General features: G+C 40.1%; 1 protein-coding gene and 1 non-coding gene across 4 annotated transcripts; both read left to right on the top strand.

Annotated features, from left to right (window-relative positions):
- The first annotated feature begins 1,874 nt into the window (after positions 1-1,874).
- EIF4G2 (eukaryotic translation initiation factor 4 gamma 2) lies at positions 1,875-12,887 on the top strand. Of its 3 annotated transcripts, XM_039863602.1 has the most exons (22): positions 1,875-2,119; positions 3,492-3,618; positions 3,704-3,769; positions 4,413-4,553; positions 5,078-5,180; positions 5,822-5,953; positions 6,039-6,105; positions 6,193-6,344; positions 6,703-6,813; positions 6,998-7,081; positions 7,168-7,266; positions 7,526-7,667; positions 7,762-7,922; positions 8,279-8,392; positions 9,001-9,126; positions 9,271-9,375; positions 9,470-9,685; positions 9,772-10,030; positions 10,314-10,518; positions 10,661-10,872; positions 10,960-11,081; positions 12,059-12,887. In XM_039863602.1, exons 8-22 carry the CDS (start codon positions 6,261-6,263, stop codon positions 12,122-12,124), a joined length of 2,106 nt encoding a protein of 701 aa, XP_039719536.1. In that variant the 5' UTR covers positions 1,875-2,119; positions 3,492-3,618; positions 3,704-3,769; positions 4,413-4,553; positions 5,078-5,180; positions 5,822-5,953; positions 6,039-6,105; positions 6,193-6,260; the 3' UTR covers positions 12,125-12,887. The 3 variants fall into 3 exon arrangements, with proteins under 3 accessions (XP_039719536.1, XP_039719537.1, XP_039719535.1); XM_039863603.1 differs by lacking the exon at positions 8,279-8,392 and having other exon boundaries at positions 1,899-2,119; positions 12,059-12,823; XM_039863601.1 differs by lacking the exon at positions 8,279-8,392 and having other exon boundaries at positions 1,907-2,119; positions 3,554-3,618.
- On the top strand, positions 8,446-8,588 carry LOC120603254 (small nucleolar RNA SNORD97). The gene has a single exon (XR_005652997.1). It is a non-coding gene; the product is annotated as a small nucleolar RNA SNORD97 (small nucleolar RNA).
- Positions 12,888-14,937: the final 2,050 nt, after the last annotated feature.

The raw sequence follows: 14,937 nt of genomic DNA, 5'->3' as shown, positions 1-14,937 counted from the left end.
TTATTGAGTTTCAAGTTCCTCAATTTTAAAAGATCATCCAGGTTTTAGAGCTCAGTAAATATTCTCTTTGAAGTCTGGACTAGAAGTGTTTTTGAACACTTTTTTTTTTTTTTCAGATTAACCTATTATCAGTCATGAATAATGTAAACCAGTTATGTAAAAATAAAATATCATATATAAGAAAGCATTTTTGCAAACTGTAAAGCCCTACAGATTATAAAGAAATAGTATTCTGGTGTTATTTTAAAGCTAGAAGGGTCCTGAAATTACAAAGTGAAACATTTGTATTTGAAACACAATTTGTACCTTTCCACCTTTCCCAAAAACAGGTTTCCTTTTTTTCACATGTAGCTAATTCCAAAAGTAAGAATCTTTTCCAGTTGTGAAAGATAAAGTTCAAGTGAAATTGACTTAACAGCAATAATTATAGTAATGTAATGAGGGGGAATGATCAGCCTAATATACGGCAGAGATCTAAAGATGCTGCAATTGTGTTACAAACCTTCAGAGTCACCACACCCTTTCCACGATCAGGTTTAAATGTCCCAGGAAAAACTGTGCAACTCTTTTGAAAATTGTATTAAGGACTAGGTGCTTTCAACACTAAGCCGTTTGGGCATGTCAACATAAGTTTGGGTCTTTGAAAACCCTGACCTTTTCTGAACAATATCTTTAAAAGTCATGCATGTTACACGCACACGCACTTTCTTGCTTTTGATTACACATTGTTTCAAAAACTACATGTTTAAAATGAAGATGCAGAAATTTCTGTTAGTTATTTAGTATATGGAAATATGACTCCATTTTTGGATAGCTAAAATGTCTCAAACAATGTAACACTTCATTTTGCGGTACTCTTTTAAAATATTACCTGAGAAATACAAAAGGTTCAACCTGCCGGCTTTGAAAAGCCTAATCCTATTTGTTACAGCAGACCTTAAATAAAATGGAAATACACAGCTGACAGTCTTCAACGTGCTTTTAAAAAACCCAGAAAACAAAAAAGCAGGAACTAGAAATTAAAATCCTCCAACGCTTGTGCTCCGCAAACACTTCTTACAAATTAGTCTGGTATATATATTCTGGGTATTCTTTCATGACCAGTGGCCGGACATTTCCTTGGGAAAAGCTGCTTTTGTGTGAGGTACCAAGGCTAAAACCCCTTCCCTTCTCATTCACTCTGTGGGGGGTTGGGGGGGGTAATAAAAGAGGAGCTGAATGAAGCTTTCTTTACGCATTTGGGTGCACCGCCTTCTGAAACCTACTATCCGGGCTTCCCCACACTAAGGAAGCCGAAGCGGAGTACCTGGAGACCAACAGTGATTCCAGGCACTGCACCCCGGGGGCGCCAGGCCTCAATCCTACAGGCACGTCCCAGGGAAGCCCGGCCTGCGGGAGCAATCACCGCTTCATGAGGTCCCCAGGAAAATCAATGCTCTGACAGCCTACGGACCAGAATCGGATAGCGTAGAAGAAGGGCAAGTTTTCTTCCCACATTCCCGGGGAGAAACCGAGGTAAAGGGGAAAGAGGGTTGTATAACTCCAGCATTGGGGTACGGACTTAAGGAACAAAGAGACAGGAGGAAGATGAGACAACCACACTAACGCAGACTCAGAAGGGCTCTCCGACTTTACGCAAGTGGCCCGCACCTCCACAGTGCTCAGTTCCCCTTACGCCACTAGCTCGGCCGGAGCGCCTTCGCGAATACGGCTTTGCGCACTGCGGCGGGGCTGCGCCGCAACCGAGCTTGGCCCTGTGGCTCCTCCCCGCTGCCCTGCGCGGATTGGTGGCGGAGAGCAGCCAGGCTGCTGATTGGGTGGTGAAGGAGCCATTCGGGGCGGCTCTGGTGGGTTCGGCTGCCCCAGAGTGATAAGTTCGGCTTCTGACACGCCTTAGTGCTAGCAGCGAGTCGGAGCTCTATGGAGGTGGCGGCGAGTACCGGGTGGTGGCTGCAGCAGCGACTCCTCTGAGCTGAGAGTTTCGAGCCGTTCCCGACTCCTTCCTCCCCCTTCCCTTCCCCTTTTTTGTTTTCCGTTCCCCTTCCCCTCCCTTCCCCGTCCCCGACGACCGGATCCTGAGGAGGCAGCTGCGGTGGCAGCTGCTGAGTTCTCGGTGAAGGTGAGTGGAGCCACCGTCGCTGCCGCCACCGAGTAGAGCGCTCTAAAATGGCCGCCGTCCCCTGGCTGCCGCTTCTCGAGCGGCACAAAATGGCGGCCGCAGGCGGAGCCGGGCGGGGCGACTCTTTTTAGCGTTTCCTCCACGTTGCGGGCTCCTGGAAATTCTCCGCTTTTGTTCTTTCCCCTAGCCAATGGAGTAGAGAGAAATTGGTAGCTTTGGTGCACCCGGCCGTCGTCGTGCTGTCGGTGGCCGTCCTTTGGGGGCCGAGATCAGGGTGGGCCGAGGTTCGGGTGTGCTCGCACGGGAAGAGAGCGTGGCGGGGCCGCACGCGCCGCGGCGGGGAGGGACGCGGGCCGGCGGGAGGGCCCGGCCGTTGGCGCGGGACCAGCCGAGGCGCAGGAGTCCCGGAGACCGGCCTCCCGGCGGGGAGGAGGTGTGCGGAGCCCTGGTGTCGGCCGGGAGCGGCCCGGCTGTTGTTCGGGGCGGGGAGCGTGGGGCATCCCCGGCGGGCCCCTCCTTAGACGGGAGAAGGGGAGAGGAAACGAGGACTGTGGCCTTTTGTCAGCTGGGAAGGGGACGGAGGGGCAGCTGTCAGTCCCTTGGGGATTTATGGGGTGGGAGGGGGCCCACTTGGAGGCGACGGATGAGAAGGAGGCCGCTTTCCCGACTAGAGAACAAAGAGTCGGGAGCTGGGCCGGCGGGGGCGGCCTGCGCGCTTCCCCGCTTGCCCCCAGCGGCTTCGTGGTGAGGCTGTCGGAAGCACTTCCCTAACTCCAGCCTGGCTGGGAGGATTCCACTCCTCTTTTGTTCCCAGGAAGGGAAATAATGGGGCGGAGGTTTTTTGCTGCCATGTTGTGGCCCTGGTCTTTCGCCTGCCTAGTGGACAGGACACCCTTGTCCCTTTCGGGCATCTTCCCGGATGCCCTCTGTGCAGAGGAGTTAAGAAAATAAGACAGTGAAGAAAACTGCTAAACAGTCTGGTTATTTATGTAGTCTGTTTGGCTTGTCATTGAAGACATTTTCCACATAATGTGCTCGTGTTGATAAGAGTTATATTTTCTGTTACTGATCTCTGTTCAGTTTTAAAGGATGTAAAATGTGACTTTTTCAAAGATTCGTTTTTAGCAGTTGAGATGTTATATTTCTGTGAAGGCTCTTTACATCCGCAAACACAAGGGAATTTTCAGGTGGCAAAACAATTTTATTGTTCATTTGTGTTTTGAGTACATTCTATTTTAGTCTTAAGAGATCTGCAATGCAGTGAAAGTTCAATCAACTGCAATGCTACAATTGGAAATAAATTATAATTGAAGAAGGGTTTATAGATTTGTATGTTAGCAGTGTCTAATTTTGGTACTCTTTTTCATTCTAGGTTTTTCATTTCTCCCATCCCCTACCCTCCCCACCCCATCCATTAATATTATTCTTTTGAAGATTCTTCGTTGTCAAGCCGCCAAAGTGGAGAGTGCGATTGCAGAAGGGGGTGCTTCTCGTTTCAGGTATGCGTAGATTGATTTTTGGCAATTTTTAGAAGGACCAATCACAAAACCAAAAAAATTACCATAATGTTTTCCTTCTAATTAGTGCTTCTTCGGGCGGAGGAGGAAGTAGGGGTGCACCTCAGCACTATCCCAAGACTGCTGGCAACAGGTATTGTAAACATGTAAAAACTGAGTATTATAAGTAAAAGATTTATATGAATAGTCTGTCACATATAAGGGTATAGTTATGGTAGTAGACATCAGGAATCCTAATTTGGCAAGCTTTCTGCTGCATATCTAAATTTAGAATATCAGCTCTTGATTATTTCTTAGCCAAGTCATCTAATGAGAGTCGAAGCTCCTAAATTGCTATTTTATTCTCTTTCTCACTGATGTTATTTCTGAAATCAGTTATTACTCATTAACTGGTAGTGTTGAAGCAGTATGCATGCACCACAGTCATGAGACATTAGAAAATGTTGGTTTCCAAGGTGGCTACCAGATCAGCAGCATTGGCATCACCTGAGAGTCTGTTAGAAATGTGAATTATCAGGCCCTACCCTTGACCCACTAACGCAGAAACAGAGGGTGGCCCCAGCAATCTAACAAAAGCTCTTCAGGTGATTCAGATACAGAGTGTTGTTTGAGAACCACTGGTTGTGAGTTTTTTAGTTGTAAGGGAAATTGGGAACCTTGAATTGTGAAATTTTTTATATTTAGAAGGATTTCTGATGAGCATGACGTTTAATATGTGACTGGGTACTACATTTTAAATTATATTAATCTTAATCATAAATATTAATTTTTACTAGCGAGTTCCTGGGGAAAACCCCAGGGCAAAACGCTCAGAAATGGATTCCTGCACGAAGCACTAGACGAGATGACAACTCCGCAGCAAACAACTCCGCAAATGAAAAAGAACGACATGATGCAATCTTCAGGAAAGTAAGAGGGTGAGTACATAGGTCTGTTTTGTCCTTTTTTTACTAAAAGGAGGGAAGAAGAGTGGGTTGGCTGTATTTCTTGTATGTGTATGCTATATTACTCAGAAGGTAATGTTTATGCCCAAATCACTGTATTTTAATGAAGCCAGTACTGACAGTTTTAAACTGAAGAGCAGCACATGAGTGTTGTAGAGTTGCCTTCAGCCTGTTGTGCTGTTGTTTCCACATCTAGTGCGTAACCCAGTGAAGCACAGAACATAATGGTCTCTACTTTTCTATCTAGCCTTGAATAAGGAGGCTCTTGCTCTCTGGGTTTTGAGGATGTGTGTAAGATTTCTTTTCAGACAGCTGGGGACCCCCAGATAATAGATATAATCTATAAACAGACTTAACATCCCTTTGGTTAGACTGGTAAGAAGAAATGTCTTAATAGCAAAGGGAAATGGTGGAAGGAAAATTAACGTAACTTAATTATTTTTCAACTCAATTCTTTGTGTGCTGGCTGACACAAAGTGTGATTTCTTTTTCCTCAGCATACTAAATAAGCTTACTCCTGAAAAGTTTGACAAGCTATGCCTTGAGCTCCTCAATGTGGGTGTAGAGTCTAAACTCATCCTTAAAGGGGTCATACTGCTGGTAAGTTCAATATTGGCTTAACTGGAAGGGAGAGTAAAGTATTTAACAAACTCAAGTTGGTATGTTTACACTTGCATCATAGCTTAAAACTCTGAGGTATAAGATAAATGTATTTTTGAATATCGGTGATAAAGATCCACTAACTTTGGCATCAAATTTAAGAGGCGAATTTTAAATCGTTCATAATATGTATGCTAGGGGAGTTAACAGGCTTATCAGCAGGCTCTTGAGTTTTGTTTTTCCTTCTGTGGAAAACATTTTGGTCTTGGAAGTGAATTGTATGATAGTTGATAAAGATTCCAGCATCTCCTTATAGTTTTGATTTTTGGCATATTTTCAGCTCCTAAGGGGGGAGGGTGTGACTAATATGAGATCTGTATAACTGGATTTTTTTAGTACTCTGTAGTAGCTAACATGGAAAAGTGTGTGTATTTTTCCAGGCCGTGTGCTAAGCACTATATTTCACACAGTAGTAAACCTTACAAAAGAAGTTGTTTTTATTCCTAAATTATAGAAGAGACGTAGAAAATTTGTCCATAAGAAATTGAGGTTTAAGATCAAGACTGCAAAGAAAGTATTAAGTTATAAAGAAAGGGGTCTTTAAATTGTCAGTTTAGTTTTTTTTAACAACTTTTCTGTAGATTGTGGACAAAGCCCTAGAAGAGCCGAAGTATAGCTCACTGTATGCTCAGCTATGTCTGCGATTGGCAGAAGATGCACCAAACTTTGATGGCCCAGCAGCAGAGGGTCAACCGGGACAGAAGCAAAGCACAGTAAGTGGTAGTGTTTGTTTTGCCTATTTTAAAGTTGATTTGAAATACTTCATTAATAAAATTTGCCAAATTTGTTTCTTAATAGACATTCAGACGCCTCCTAATTTCCAAATTACAAGATGAATTTGAAAACCGAACCAGAAATGTTGATGGTGAGAGTTTATACCTGATACTGAGTAGCATTGTGTATTTTCAACTTAATTCTGAATGCTGACTTTATTCTTTCATATTTTTTCCAGTCTATGATAAGCGTGAAAATCCCCTCCTCCCCGAGGAGGAGGAACAGAGAGCCATTGCTAAGATCAAGATGTTGGGGAACATCAAATTCATTGGAGAACTTGGAAAGCTTGATCTTATTCATGAATCTATCCTTCATAAGTGCATCAAAACAGTAAGTATGACTGGGAATTTAGGCTTAGATTAACCATTGGGTACACATTATTTGGGGGAAATGAGTCAATTATTGCTTTTACCATCTGAGAATGTTAGGCTAGGTATGTTAGGTGGCCAGCAAAACTTACTTAAGTGTTCTGAGTATGAAAGTTACTCAGTGTAGAAAGGTATAGGGGTAGAACTGATTACCTGCCTATGTTAAGTTGCTTAATTTAGAGGGATTTCTTCAATACAGAATATAGAGTACCATGTTAGATATTATAGTAACTATATGAGTCAATGCAAACATAAGGGAAAGTAGTATATTTAAACAAAGTAAGATATTGTCAACACCTGGCATTTATTTCTTTTGGTAGCTTTTGGAAAAGAAGAAGAGAGTCCAACTCAAAGATATGGGAGAGGATTTGGAGTGCCTCTGTCAGATAATGAGGACAGTGGGACCTAGATTAGACCATGAACGAGCCAAGGTATGTGTATTGCTGACAAAGATATGCGTAGTTTGTCTTAATTTTATTCAAATCAGATGGCTTATTTTTGTGATACTATAGGAGACTGCCATATTTAGTTACTAACCTTGGTTATAATCTAGAAGCCTTAAGTAGTATATATTTGCCATAGCACTTTTTAATTATATTTTTTCTCGTTTATTAGTCCTTAATGGATCAATACTTTGCCCGAATGTGCTCCTTGATGTTAAGTAAGGAATTGCCAGCAAGGATTCGTTTCCTGCTGCAGGTAAACTGGTTTCTTTAATTACGGTGGAGAGCTCACTTCTTCTGAATATTAAAATGAAACTTACTAAAACTTTTTTTAAATTAAAGGATACCGTGGAGTTGCGAGAACACCACTGGGTTCCTCGCAAGGCTTTTCTTGACAATGGACCAAAGACGATCAATCAAATCCGTCAAGATGCAGTAAAAGTAAGATTTTTTTCTATCATCAAGTGGGTTATAAAATTATAGTTTCACAAGGACCTTCTTAAAAAGTGAGACGATCTTGTCTTACCTGGAGGAGCTTATTAGTGTTTTTAGTGTCTTATGTGCCATGTTGGGAAGAAGTTTATTTATAAAAATTATATGAGCACTCTGAAAGTTTAGAAGTTTTTCCTCAACATAAGAATCTTAGTTTTAACATAAAATAATGTCCAGAAACAAGTGTTTATTCACTTTATTTCTAAAGGATCTAGGAGTGTTTATTCCAGCTCCTATGGCTCAAGGGATGAGAAGTGACTTCTTTCTGGAGGGACCGTTCATGCCACCCAGGATGAAAATGGATAGGGACCCACTTGGAGGACTTGCTGATATGTTTGGACAAATGCCAGGTGATTTTTTTGAACAAAACAGTGGTTTGGTTAAGTTAAAACAGCAGTGTAACATAGTAGAAATGTAAAGAGTTGTCCATGTATGTATTTTAAGGTAGCGGAATTGGTACTGGTCCAGGAGTTATCCAGGATAGATTTTCACCCACCATGGGGCGTCATCGTTCAAATCAACTCTTCAATGGCCATGGGGGACACATAATGCCTCCCACACAATCGCAGTTTGGAGAGATGGGAGGCAAGTTTATGAAAAGCCAGGTAAGAAAACATTTAAGAATGTTGAGGCAACAAGTATTAAATCCTGTAATATGTGGTTTAGTTTTGCTTTTTAAAAATGCAAATACTTCAAGGGTTGTGTCTTTCTCTAAAATCAGATTTACAACTGCGACAGTTATTTTAAACTGGGTGAAATGCTTATCCTTAAGATTAGTAAAATCACATCACTTTATTTGACAGTTAGGTTAGATTTTTATTCTTCCCTGTTTCATCTTTTGCTTTCTCTGGGCAAATTCAATTAAACTTTCTTTATGGCTTGGCTCATCCCTTTGGTACTTTATTACCATAATTTGTGGACCCCTTTTTATCTAGACTTTCTTTCTCCCTTTCTGAAATAGGGGCTAAGCCAGCTCTACCATAACCAGAGTCAGGGACTCTTATCCCAGCTGCAAGGACAGTCGAAGGATATGCCACCTCGGTTTTCTAAGAAAGGACAGCTTAATGCAGATGAGGTACATTTGCCTATGTTACTTAATATACCACAGTTTGTCAATTCAGAACTCTGTTGCCCGATGATTATAAAAAGACGCGTTATTAAGAGGACTTAATGCTGGAGTTCTTTACCTTCTTTCTCTCTTTTCTGTACTTCTTTTTCTTTCTTTGGATGTCCAGCGTCCTATGAGCGAAGATTATGAGATATGAGGGCAAGCCTCTTGATTAAAAGTCTAGTGAGAACAAGGAAAATGGTTGTCAAGATTTTTATTGTGATTTCTCTGTAAATAGAATGACTTAACTAAGAATAAAGCAAGACGCTTTTTAAACTCTTTAAATTTTCCCTTTGTGTGTAGTGATGCTAATCCTAGGAGAATTCTCATACAAATATAAGATTTATAACAGTGTCTTACTCTTGTGTGAATTACGTCTTTAGTTTTCTTGCCAGAAATTAAAACTGTTAACATGGAGTACCTTTTTGGTTAATAGTGAAATTTAAATACTTGTTCTAGATTCTATCATGTTTTTATATACTGAATTAGTCTCAGGATTTTGGAATGTTGCATTTAATATCTTAGACAACTGCATTTTAACTTGGATATCTGTTTTGATTTGTTTTCAATTTTAGATTAGCCTGAGGCCTGCTCAGTCGTTCCTAATGAATAAAAATCAAGTGCCAAAGCTTCAGCCTCAGATAACTATGATTCCTCCTAGTGCACAACCACCACGCACTCAAACACCACCTCTGGGACAGGTAAGGACCCAGAATATGACAACTTTTCCTGTTGTTCCAGTACTTTGAAGATACCTAAAGATTTTTTTTTATATCTTCTTCTAAATTCATAGGCTCCTTTAAATAAATTTTTATTAAAAATTCATACCTGTTAATGTTTTTTAGACACCTCAGCTTGGTCTCAAAACTAACCCACCACTTATTCAGGAAAAGCCTGCCAAGACCAGTAAAAAGCCACCCCCATCAAAGGAAGAACTACTTAAACTAACTGTAAGTTTCAGATAATCCCATAGTCTAGTTTGTGGAGTATATTTTAGTTAAAAAAAAAAAAATCCTGAAGACATTTGGATTGTGTTCTTTTCAGGAAACCGTTGTGACTGAATATCTCAATAGTGGAAATGCGAATGAAGCTGTTAACGGCGTGAGAGAAATGAGGGCTCCTAAACACTTTCTTCCTGAGATGTTAAGCAAAGTAATCATCTTGTCACTAGACAGAAGCGATGAAGATAAAGAAAAAGCAAGTTCTTTGATCAGTTTACTCAAACAGGAAGGGATAGCCACAAGTGACAACTTCATGCAGGTAGAACACTTTACTGATTCTGTGAAAACACTTTCCATTCAAATTTGAAAACTAATAAACTGACTATGTTACCTGTTCCTTTCAAGGCTTTCCTGAATGTACTGGACCAGTGCCCCAAACTGGAGGTTGACATCCCCTTGGTGAAATCATATTTAGCACAGTTTGCAGCTCGTGCCATCATTTCAGAGCTGGTGAGCATTTCAGAACTAGCTCAACCACTGGAAAGTGGCACCCATTTTCCTCTCTTCTTACTTTGTCTTCAGCAATTAGCTAAATTACAAGATCGAGAATGGTTAACAGAACTTTTTCAACAAAGCAAGGTCAATATGCAGAAAATGCTCCCAGGTAAGAGAATACTGGGGTTTTTTTTGTTGTTTTTTTAATGCTAAGTCTAGATTTCTTGGTACTTTGAATGGATTTATGTAGGTCAGACAGTGTTATCTTCCTGACAAACTAATGATAAGCATTTATAAAGACTACCTTAATAAAAAGTTATGATTTTTAACTACTTTTATTTGCTCCAGATGTTGAGAGTTTCCTTTGCTGGGTTAGTTCTTTATTCTTTTACATGAATGTTGTACATTTGGGAACTCACTGCCTGGTAATGCAAATGGTTTTGTCTCTTCAGAAATTGATCAGAATAAGGATCGCATGTTGGAGATTTTGGAAGGAAAAGGACTGAGTTTCTTATTCCCACTTCTCAAATTGGAGAAGGAACTGTTGAAGCAAATAAAGTTGGATCCATCCCCTCAAACCATATATAAATGGATTAAAGATAACATCTCTCCCAAACTTCATGTAGATAAAGGATTTGTGAACATCTTAATGACTAGGTAAGATAAAGTTGTTATACATGTATTACAGAGCTATGATGTTTTACTAGGGGAATAAAAGCCTGCAAAGCAAGAGACTAAGAATTGTCTCTTTCTTGTAGAATATTCAATTTTGCGTTCTAATAGATCTTTCTTTCTGCAGCTTCTTACAGTATATTTCTAGTGAAGTAAACCCACCCAGTGATGAAACAGATTCTTCCTCTGCTCCTTCCAAAGAACAGTTAGAGCAGGAAAAACAACTGCTGCTTTCTTTCAAGCCAGTAATGCAGAAATTCCTTCACGATCATGTTGATCTACAAGTCAGTGCCCTATATGCTCTTCAGGTGCACTGCTACAACAGCAACTTCCCAAAAGGTGAGAGGACCAATCTCAGAAGAATGACAACTGTATGGTAATTCTTGAATAGCACACTAAATAATGGGATTACGTTTTGTCTTTTAGGCATGTTACTCCGCTTTTTTGTTCACTTCTATGACATGGAAATTATTGAAGAAGAAGCTTTCTTGGCTTGGAAAGAAGATATAACCCAAGAATTTCCGGGGAAAGGCAAGGCTTTGTTCCAGGTAAATCTCTTGCTGGAGGAATTTGGTCTGCTTTTTCCAATTTGCTTGGTATTAACTTTAATGAAGAGCCTTTAAAATGAGATAAAAGCAAAATAGTAGTTTATACATACATAGCATTCTGCACTGTTGTATGCTATGGTAAAGTAGGCAGTTGTGGCAAAATGAGATAAAGCTATGAAATGAAAGGCTTTAGTCCCAGTGGTATAAGATAGACTGGAGGTAGCTAATATTTTTTAGAAGTTAAGCCACTTAACAAATATTAGATGATTGTGTGATTTGGGGTTTAACGTTTTTTTTAAATGCCAGTAAAGAAATTGCTTCTCATTTCTCATTCCTTGATTTTTTTCTCTTGCTGAGTGGAATTCTAGACCTAGGGGATTCTAAAGTCACAGTATACATTCATCACCTGAAGAATAGTTTTTAAAGCAGGTTCTGGGCTTGATCTCAGAGATTCCAATTTAGTAGGTCTGTAGTAAACGATCCAGGTGATTATCATATTAGTTTTCCAGGGAACCAGGCTTTGAGAAACACAAGCGTACTATATCTTAATTCTTCATGAGGGCCATCTTTGCAGCATTTATCCTTAGCCCTGTTCTCGGGGAACCTAATTTAGTAATTCTGGGATGGGTCTGGAAATCTATCTTTCTCCCTCCTCACCTCCCCAGCATGGCTTAATATTTTTAAGTTTGGAGGAGCCACTATCACATACTAAAATGATCCTGGAACATAATTGGAGCAGTGTCAAAGAATGACCATAAACAGCTTGTATGTTATCCCACATCTATATAGTCAACATTTAATATAACTACAAAACTAATATATCCACATTATATTTGCAATTTGTCCTGTAGACTGTTTGCAGTTATAGAAGGTATAGTACTACATGAAACTTGTCTTTGGGTGAGTTGCTAGTTCGGTCCTGAGCCTGCTTTAAGTTTTTCTTCCTCTTAAATACTGTGCATTTTGTTAATTTGCAGGTGAATCAGTGGCTAACCTGGCTAGAAACTGCTGAAGAAGAAGAATCAGAGGAAGAAGCTGACTAAAGAACCAGCCAAAGCCTTAAATTGTGCAAAACATACTGTTGCTATGATGTAACTGCATTTGACCTAACCACTGCGAAAATTCATTCCGCTGTAATGTTTTCACAATATTTAAAGCAGAAGCACGTCAGTTAGGATTTTCTTCTGCATAAGGTTTTTTTGTAGTGTAATGTCTTAATCATAGTCTACCATCAAATATTTTAGGAGTATCTTTAATGTTTAGATAGTATATTAGCAGCATGCAATACTTACATCATAAGTTCTCGAGCAGAAGGCAGTCTATTGCAAGGACCTTCTTTGCTGCCAGTTACCATAGGCTGTTTTAAGTTAGAAAACTGAATAGCAACACTGAATACTGTAGAAATGCACTTTGCTCAGTAATACTTGAGTTGTTGCAATATTTGATTATCCATTTGGTTGTTACAGAAAAATTCTTAACTGTAATTGATGGTTGTTGCCGTAATAGTATATTGCCTGTATTTCTACCTCTAGTAATGGGCTTTATGTGCTAGATTTTAATATCCTTGAGCCTGGGCAAGTGCACAAGTCTTTTTAAAAGAAACATGGTTTACTTGCACAAAACTGATCAGTTTTGAGAGATCGTTAATGCCCTTGAAGTGGTTTTTGTGGGTGTGAAACAAATGGTGAGAATTTGAATTGGTCCCTCTTATTATAGTATTGAAATTAAGTCTACTTAATTTATCAAGTCATGTTCATGCCCTGATTTTATATACTTGTATCTATCAATAAACATTGTGATACTTGATATAGTTGTGTCTAAGTTAGCATCCACCAATTTATGAAGAAACAAAAGCTCTCAGTTCGAAGACTGGGGAACTTTAAATTCTTAATCTAGCTCCTTTTTCATGAGACAAAATTCCTCCTTAGGTCAGGTTACCAGAAGGAACCAATATACAAACAATTCCCATAATCAAAAACAGTGCTCAGATCACAAGTCTCATGAATTTGGAAGGACATTGCTAAAGCATACATAGCAATAAACTTGGTGATATTAACCTTTTCATAGTGAAATAACATGGTTACCTCTGAGAAACTAACCACACGTGGCCAAGAGAGCATAGCTGTTGATGCTGCAAGCATTCTCAGTAGCTGCTGCTGCTGGAGTCCTGGTTGCTTACATAGCACCTAAGAGTAACCTGTACTTGGTTTGGGGGGAGCCTCAGCAGACAGTAATAAACCGTATTGCTGAACTTGACAGACCCTTTGATGTCTTTAATCTACCTCCTGTTTTTCCAAGAAGGGTGGTGGGTAGAACCAATAATTGTGTCCTATTTGAGTCAGAGAAGTTGGCCCTTCCTGTATTCTAGTAGGCTCTTTACTGAAATTCTAACGTAGGAAATGATTTATAGCTCTCGGTGGGTATTATGAGTACAATGAAATGAAGCAGAGACTTATGTAAACACTAGATAAAAGAGAACTTTAAGAGACTGACTTTGCTAGGCTATAGAAATGAGCTATAAATTGCCTTATTCCTAGTTTGCTACCCAACCCTCCCTACCAAGGGGGAGAACTGATTTTTTAACCTGGCAAATGAGGCATATGGTTAGAGAAGTAGATCTTTGCTTCAGTTTACAGCCAGAGTTCCACTTCAGCCAGAGAATTCTTAGACCTTACGTTTTAAAACTGATGTGCAGTGTTTGTCACTGATTGCAAGTCAAGCTTCATCCACTCCAGTGCTTCAGGGATGACTCATATCCCATCTTGTTCCACACTGTGGAATAATATTTGTATATACTCAGTATGGATATCCTTATGTGGATAACTGCTTTTATCGGAGTACAAATATGTGGTGACTTAAGAACTGTATCTGTACTGTCCCTTTGAATTGTCTATTCGTTTTGACAGTTGGTTTTTTTCCATTCTCAAACAGGCTGTACTCAGACACCAAAGCTTTCTCAAAATCAATAACCAGCTATATCCAGTAGGCTTTCATTATTCTGAAGGCAACATGTGACCATAAATGAATCTTTGAGACTGTTCACTTCTTCCCAGGACACCTAATTTTCTTTCTACTAACTGGCTATTTTCAATTTCCAATTGCAAATGCCTGATCTCAAAAAACTTGGTTGACTCAATCCCTGCATCTAGTCTATAAGTCATGCTGACTCCCGTAAAAACAAATCGGACAACTCCCCTCTGCCACTCATTTCTAGATGCCACAATAGTCTTAACTAGATTCTCTGTTTAGCCCCTCCTCTACTTTTAGTCTCAGGAGCCAGAGGAAGAGGAATCCTTTTAAACAACAAAATGCTTGTCAAAATCCACCAATGGCCTACCACCTAGTTAGATTTTTAAGTCAAAATATTAAATTTGGTCTACACAGCCCTACATCTGATTTAGTCTCCTCTGCTCCCTGTCTTTACTCCACACTGACCTAATATCCTGTGTCACCCTTGCTCATTCTGCTCCCACCACACTGGCCTTGAGGTTCCTGGGATATGCCAAGCATTGGAGGATTTCTGTTCCTACTTACCCTTGGATAACTAACTGGATGACTGGTTAGCTGCTTCATCAGATCTTGGCTCAAATGTCATGTTCATTAGTAAGGTTTCCACTGTCTATATCCTATTTAAAATGTAACCCCGAACACATACTCCCCCATCCGTCTCCTTATTTAGATATCTCCATGTCTACCGTTATTATGAGACCTACTGCATATTTACATCTGACTCCCTCCAGAATGTGAAGAGATTGAAAATTTTGACTTTCGTTCACTACTGTATCCCCAGCACCTATAACAGTGCCTAGCATGCCGTAAACTCAAATTATTGTTGAACCGAATTACAAATCAATAA

Source organism: Pteropus medius, unplaced genomic scaffold (assembly GCF_902729225.1).
Source record: "Pteropus medius unplaced genomic scaffold, Ma_sr-lr_union100, whole genome shotgun sequence".
Lineage (NCBI taxonomy): Eukaryota > Metazoa > Chordata > Mammalia > Chiroptera > Pteropodidae > Pteropus > Pteropus medius.
This window is presented reverse-complemented; position numbering and strand designations above follow the sequence as displayed.

Excerpts from the sequence above, each read along its gene's own strand:
- EIF4G2 (XM_039863602.1), top strand. The coding sequence starts at position 6,261 with ATGTTGGGGAACATCAAATTCATTGGAGAACTTGGAAAGCTTGATCTT. Across the intron at positions 9,376-9,469 it reads AAGAACTACTTAAACTAACT|GAAACCGTTGTGACTGAATA; the intron begins GTAAGTTTCAGA and ends TGTTCTTTTCAG. Across the intron at positions 9,686-9,771 it reads CAAGTGACAACTTCATGCAG|GCTTTCCTGAATGTACTGGA; the intron begins GTAGAACACTTT and ends GTTCCTTTCAAG.